Below are 7227 nucleotides of genomic sequence, written 5' to 3'. Positions count from 1 at the left end.
TGTTTCTGTGCAGAGAAGGGGCGAAAATTAAAGCTTTCTTGTCAGAATTTTCCAATCTCACTCACTGGTGTTTATTTGAACTCTAAAATTATCAAGTAGAAAAAACCCACCGGTATTCCTCACCAGGGAAGAAATAAAGCAGCAGTTGTTGTTCCACATCCTGTGTATTTGCTTGTTGTTTCTTGATGAAAACTGATGAGAGTCGAGTTTTGGGTCAGTTTTAGCACCAGGAATTATCTCAAAACTCAGCTTCGACAAAAGCAAGCAGAAAGTTTTCTCTCAGATATAATACAACCAGGTTTTATTTAAGTTCTCTCTTTTTCCCCCCCACACTGGCAAAAGTTCAGAGGGAGTTTAAAGTTTTGTAAACATTTTAACTACCCCTCTTCCCCCTTTTATGAATTTACAAAGCAAAGGAGACAGGGAGACCAGATTTGCAACAGTTCCAAGTCTCTCCATGCTATTGGATCCAAAAATTATATACAAGTCTGCAGCAGTCTCTGTATAGTTACTGTACATGTCTGGGGGCAGGGGTAAGAGAGAGGAGGAGGGGAAGGTGACCCCAAAAAAATGAATAAACCAAACGAAATAAAATCCAAAGCCAAACTGCTCTTGAGCAACTCGAACTGTTTTCTTTAGGCAGTGATGACAGAAAGACACCTTTATACAACTCCACCAAAACTGTTGCATATCTCCCTTGGCAGGTTATAAGCCTCCGGGAATGGAAGATGGGACCAGGGTGTTGAAACTAAGTGCATTTGGCAGTTTTCTTTTTCTGGTGTGTGCACGCGGGTGGGTGGAGAAGGGAAGGTGGTGTTAATCATTCGGTGAGAGAGGAAGGTTATGATTCCATAAATATTTAAACATTATGGATTCCAGTGAAGGTGTGTGAAGTAGCTTAAGGTGTAAAAGATAAGCAGGGCCGTCATTGCACATAGCTTCGCCCTCCACAGTCTCTCTTCGCGACAAAAGGGCATCTCTACTCTTTAACCTAAGCACTGCTTGAAATGACAACTAGCTAAGACTGCTGGGGTATATATCTGAAAGCCAGTGTTCACCCTCACCAAAGACTAAAGATCCACATGGTAAAGATCCTACTGTCTCTTAAACGAGACAAATTTGCAGGAAGAGAGCTCAAAATAAACTGGTCCTAACCCTCCGAAGGTAGCATTTAAGGGATAAATTCAACCTGAAAGAAGAGATGCCACCCCCCTTTTTTCCCCAGAGTAAAAGTCCCCACTTGTCTGGTAAGGCTGGAGTATGCCAACGGGGAACTCCACCAGCTTCAGCATCACCACCTAATGAAGACAGACTCGAGCTTTCCCTCCAAAAATAATGTGCTGAGAAGGGCTGGCAGGGGGTGTGCAATGTCAAACCAACCCAAGCTAAACTGAGCCCGCCACCGCCCCTCTCCTGCTGTTGCCAGTTCTAAGGTTAGCTTATGAATGCAACTCCTGGCTTGGGAGAGCACCTCTTGCCCTGATGGAGCGTGGAAGTCAGTATCTGTGTGGCATTTTGGTTTTGACCGACATCTGTTAACCACAAACTCTCTCTCTCTCCATGACTGCACGTGTTGGATGTGATAAGAGTAACCAGGAGAGGGAAGCAATGGTTTGCAGAATCCCAATTGGTTTTTTTTCCCCAGGTATGTCAGCAGAAGAAATCACAGCACAGTGAAAGCTTGCTGCCCAAATCAGCCTTGTTGTGAATGAATCCTATCTCCCACCCTCCCAGGACTCTCAACAAAGTCCACTTGACTCTAGGCTGACAGTAGGAACAATGCCTGTGCAGTCCTGGGCAGAAGGGGTTTGCTGGGGCTAGAGGAAGCAGCCTGAGATGATTGATTCTGTGATTCACTGCGAGGCAAAGGGGAAGAACGCATGGTGGAGAGTACTGTGTCCAAAACGGAGAATCCATGGTTAACAGATGCAGGAAAAGCCAGTTGATTTGCACATGCTCAGTAGTCTTCCAAAGTCTCTATTTCTCCCATATTGAGCCGCTCTGATGAGGCATTCACTGAAAACCCTGTAAACCAAAAAGGACTTGTGTTAAAAACCTGGGTGTCGTATATTGTATTTGAAGCAATACATCTGTTACACGCAGTAGTGTGTGTAAGCTAAAGTGAATAACGTGTATCAAATACAAACTTGTGGGGAAATTCAGTAAGGCCAGAGAGAATTACCCAAACTTTTTTTTTTTCTTAATAAACCCAAAGATAACCAACTGTATATTTAGGTAAGTATCAACTGGTCTTTAAAATCAGATCAGGAGAAGACTGGTTTCAATTTTCATTTAAAAGATGCTATCTGCAGAGCTAGTACGAGGCACATCTAGGCACAGTGGCGACATGGCTCAGTGATGTCTTGGAAGGGAACACATCTGACTCAGCTGCTACTTGGAAGTGCCTGTCTACAGTGTACTTATGTGGTCCAAGAAGCAGAAATACACATTTTGTGAACTCAGAATCCAAGTGTGGAATCATGCTCTGTGCTTCAGGGGGTATGAGCAATTCTACCCCTTAAAGTCTAAATATGTGTACCCATGAAATCCAGTAGCAATTCCATGTGCTTTTTTTAAAACAATATTCTATCTCAGGAGTACAACATGAAAATGTACAAAGTTAGATCGGGTTATACAGATGGCTCAAGATACTCCTGAACTTCTACCCAACCTTTTAACCTTAAGTGCTAAGGACGTGATGCACATGAGAAAAGCGCGAGAAACAGGAAAAAATATTTTCTACAAGGAAAAATATCTAATATATCATATGCAACTTTCCTACTGAAATCCAGTCTTTATGGTTGTACCAACCTCATATGGAATATGAGAAAAAGGAAAGTTCTCCTGTGTAAGGCTAGCAACCACAAACCTGACATTTCATTGTCTTGAGACTATGTAGGCTTGCTCTGTGCTAGAAGACAAACTGCTTTTCACAGCCATTACCTTCAATAGATAAAAAGTGCTCTGTTCAGCAGGTTTAAGAAAATTGTTCTGGCTCCCTCTTGTGGCAATGTCACCTAAAAGGTTTTGGAATGATTTTGTAATGGAGTGTACTGATTTTTAAGAAGCTGCATGTACTAGTTCTCTTCCAGTTGCAACTTAATTGTACTTAGTGATTTCTTCTTCACGTTATATGAGCAGGTTCTTAAATCATTCAGTCGAATACTGAACAGAAGACCCAGATCAGACTCGCTGGACTGGCGTAAGTCAGGATTCCACTGATGAGTTCAGTATACTACAATTAAATCAATGATTTCTGCCTTGAAGAGTATTGAATGTTTGGGGTTTGGTTTTTTTGTTTTTTTTTTTTTTTTGTTTGTTTGTTTTTTTTAAACAAAAATGGAAGATAAGAAGCAAAGGCAGTTAAAAAAAGCAGTTAATTCCAGGTGGTTAATACCAGGCTGGTTTATACAAGCATGAGCTAAGTAGCACCAGCACAATACTGGCCCAGTGCAGTGCCCTAATTTCTATTTATCACACACAGCACAAATGTGGACATATTTATTCTACAAGAACACTACAGCAATGCATTAACGTCCAACAAGGCTCACTACTCACATGATGCACTTGTATGTTAAAGGCCTCTTTAAAGAAGGCTCTAGGGGCTGGTTAACTACCATCCTCACATGAAAGTTAAGGAAAAAAAAAAGAACTACTAATGATGTCATCACCTCCACTGCCTCGAACTGAAAACTTGTGACCACTTTTCAACTTTTTTCTCATATGGTCTTTGCTATCTTCTCTCACTAGGTTGGTTAGCTCATGTACAAAGGTAGCAAGCAATGAAGGCAAACCTCAGGAAGCTCTTCTTCAGAAAGAAACAGAAAACGTGCTTTTCTTCAAAGAATGAATTAGCATTAATTCAGTAAGATTGGCACAGGCCAACTCAAAAGAGGAAAGACAGCTTAACTGGCATCCGTGAACTACTTGGTTTCCAGGTAATAACCAAGGTATTGAAGGGGCCTTTTCAGGAGGGAAAGTTTGACAGAAGTTTTCCATGAAACTGATATTTAATGATTTTAAAAATTCTGTAAGACTGAAATTCTAAAGACACTTCAACAACTACCTTTTCTGCTCAAATTCAATATTCCCATTTAAGGTTAACAAGAATTCTACACTCCACAAGGCTTTTCCCAAATTAAACATTAATTTCTAAAAATTAAAAACTGACCTAACAAGCTGGGATCTGCACGAACCATTTTCTGTTTCTTCTTTTTCTTCCCACTCTGCACAGCCTCAAAATTGGATTGCTGGTTGTTGCTCTGATTGGTCTGAAAGACCGAGTGTAGCGAACTGTGGTTCATCCCCCACACTGAATCCTAGAAAACAAAGTAATTACAAGATTATAAAGTGCAATTAAGTTTGGTTTATTTATATTGAAAACATTCAGAGACCCCAAGGCACTGTCTACATCATGTGCAGCAGCACTAGCCACTGATACATCCAACATCTCTACCTCATCTTTCTAAAGCATATCCTGGATCAGCATGCTAAGACACTATTTGATCTACAGTTGGCCTCAAGTCTTAGTTTTAAAGGAAACTCGATTCTGCAGCATGTATTTGAAATTTGCTTTATTCTCTGCATTTCACATGACCAGTAAAAATCCAGCTCATCCTCCTATCAATCCATTAGGAATGCAGACTCTTCAAACTCAAATATAGTCTCTATACACTCCTATGGACAGACCATAGCAAGTAAGATTTACCTGTTGCTGCTGCTGTTGTCGCTGCTGACTGGCTTTCTGTTTGGCACGGCGCTCAAGAAACTGCTTGGCAAACTCCTTGGCCTCAGGAGTATCTCCAAGATAGGCTCTGATGTAATCATGGACCTCATAGGGAGACTCTACTTCCTTCAGGAAAGAAACAAACGTGGGAACTGCAAGAAGAAGGCAGACCATGAGGGAATGCATGTTGATGCATGAACACATGCATGCAGTAAACACAAACTTGGGATTTCCGTTTCAAATATTTGCTAATCTAGTAGCCATGGCAAAAACCTTGCCCTTTTCAGCTCTATACAGTAAAGCCCTATGATGCAATGCTTCATCTATTTTGTAGTCAAGGCAAGGACTAGAAAGCCAGCTCATATGATGAGAAGGAAAAATACACTGACAATCCTAAGGGTATGTTAGCCCATCAGCTTTAGCCATTGCCAGCTTTAAAGTTCAAATTTTATGTCAGGCCCCAGTGGAAAAATATTTGCCTCAGAGCTGTCTTCAGTGCAGCCACTTTTTGGCAGAAGCACAACAGATCACACTCCACAGCAGCTGACCTGACCTGCAAGCACCTGAAGTTCAACAATTAGCTCACTTGCAAGCCTTCTTTACTTTTTCTTTTTTTCAGAACACCTCTGTTGCATTGAACTTTTCAAACATGGAAGGGCAAAGGAAATCACAAGCCAGGAAGACACCAGGACAACAGGCTGCCACGTGTGGCACAAAGCACCCTTGGAAGCACAGAGGCTCACTATGGATGCATGACCCATAATGGCACTGCAGAGCCATGGCCTCTCCTCAGACACCAGATGCAGCTGGTTTATCACATGTGAGGCCAACAAGTTAATTCTAGTATCTCTCCTCTAAGAGGAGGGAAACTGTGGCACCACAGTTGTGTGAGGTGTAATCCTGGCTCTTGTGGCAGCACTGGTTCCTCACTCAGGTTCAGAGGTCCCACAGAACCACACCGGCAGCATGCAGACGCTGGAGCACAAGGATTTACACAGGTACGCACTGAAGGCAGCACAAAGCCTGCTGTGTTTTGCTACAAGAAGGTATCAGGTTGTGATCTCGGACTGGGAGTTCCTCTATGTGCCCTCCAGCAGAATTAGTAAAAACCAACCAGTTTCACACCAAAAAATGCTTTGCATGGGGACATATGATATTTGGCCTGCACTTAAACACGAACTAGATCCTCATCCATCTGCCTGATAATGCTTCCATGACCACCAGAAACCCTCTGCAGAGGTCTGGGTGGCAAACTTTAAAACTGTTTCCAATCCCCACTGATTTGCTATAGTTAGCCCAATGAAAGCCATGGAGAAGATGATGCAGCCAGTTCTTCAGACCACTTTTTATTGATGCCATTTTGATGACTGCATTAAAAACATTACTTTGATGTCATTACTTTCCGTCAGAACTATCTGGTCATGGAACAAACTGGATTTTGTTTCTCACAATGGATCATTTACATTCCTTCCCAGCTCTTACCGTCTAAGTTGTTGGCTGTGTTGAGTGCATGAAGCATCTGTTCACACCACTGAGTGAATCCATCCTGGGCTTTATTAACCCCCTGGAACAATTTCAACAGCTTCTCCTCTTCTTCCACCTTTTTGTTTTGTCTACTGCTAATACCTACAGATTTACTGAGATAAAGAAAACATATATAATAAATTATAAATTACTACACTTAACAGTATAGCATACAGTACAGTGTTGTAAACTAGTGAGTCTTGTAAGATACAAACACTGTTTAAGAACCAACTAACCGTCCAAGTAGATAACAAAATAAATTGTGAATGGTCACCTATTAGCTATTTTTGTTGTTAAAATAGATCCTGAGTGACACAGAGAAAAAAGACACATGAAGATGTTATAACTGCTAAGTGATCATCTCAGAAGTGATAGCCTTTCTTTGCAAAAGCTCCTTCCCCAATTCCTACCTGAGGCTGGCATTGCTTTTGTTTTTATTGGTCGAGTTACGAGGTCCCACTTCCTTCACTGCATCATCCCAGAAACCCATGTTTGAGTTTTTGGTATCAGCATTACTCCAGATGCTACTGACTAGGTCAGATGCCCACTGGTTGCTGGGATTAGTGTTTAGGGAGCCCCACACTGAATTCCCAATGCTGGTGTGCAGGTTAGAGTGCTGTTGAAACATAACAAAGAGATCCTGGTTATTAGGATCAGACCTGGCAAAACAGTAATGAGCAGACATGGAAAACTGTCACATTCTGTTTCCCTCTCCATACTGATTTGATAAATACCACACTTACCGTAGTATTTCTGACTCTGTTTGGCTGCTGGTGCTGCTGTTGCTGTTGTTTCTGCATCTGCCTTGCCTCTTCCTGCTGTATCTCCAGCAGGGACTTGGTGGTGCCTGTTGGTTTGGTGACATTACCCCAGCCTGACAATTTTTGCTGCTGTTGCTGCTGCTGTTGCTGAAGAGCCTTCATTAGTTCACGCTGCTGACGCCTTTGCTGGTGCATGCAAGACAAAAGTGCTTGTCT

General features: G+C 42.0%; 1 protein-coding gene across 11 annotated transcripts in view; it reads right to left on the bottom strand.

Annotated features, from left to right (window-relative positions):
• Window positions 1-284: 284 nt before the first annotated feature.
• Window positions 285-7227, bottom strand: part of GIGYF2 (GRB10 interacting GYF protein 2) — a 78198-nt gene continuing 71255 nt past the window's right edge. For all 11 annotated transcript variants that reach the window (XM_064457196.1, XM_064457198.1, XM_064457203.1 and 8 more), the window contains 6 exons: window positions 6994-7197; window positions 6661-6866; window positions 6209-6363; window positions 4709-4878; window positions 4172-4319; window positions 285-2025 (listed from right to left, as the gene is read on the bottom strand). In XM_064457196.1, the coding sequence (XP_064313266.1) occupies window positions 1958-2025; window positions 4172-4319; window positions 4709-4878; window positions 6209-6363; window positions 6661-6866; window positions 6994-7197 (951 nt within the window). In that variant the 3' untranslated portion in view covers window positions 285-1957. The remainder of the gene's footprint in view (window positions 2026-4171; window positions 4320-4708; window positions 4879-6208; window positions 6364-6660; window positions 6867-6993; window positions 7198-7227) is intronic.

This window comes from Phalacrocorax carbo, chromosome 7 (assembly GCF_963921805.1).
Source record: "Phalacrocorax carbo chromosome 7, bPhaCar2.1, whole genome shotgun sequence".
In the NCBI taxonomy this organism is placed as follows: Eukaryota; Metazoa; Chordata; class Aves; order Suliformes; family Phalacrocoracidae; genus Phalacrocorax; species Phalacrocorax carbo.
Note: the sequence above shows the minus strand (reverse complement) of the source record. Positions and strands in the feature narration are given on the sequence as shown.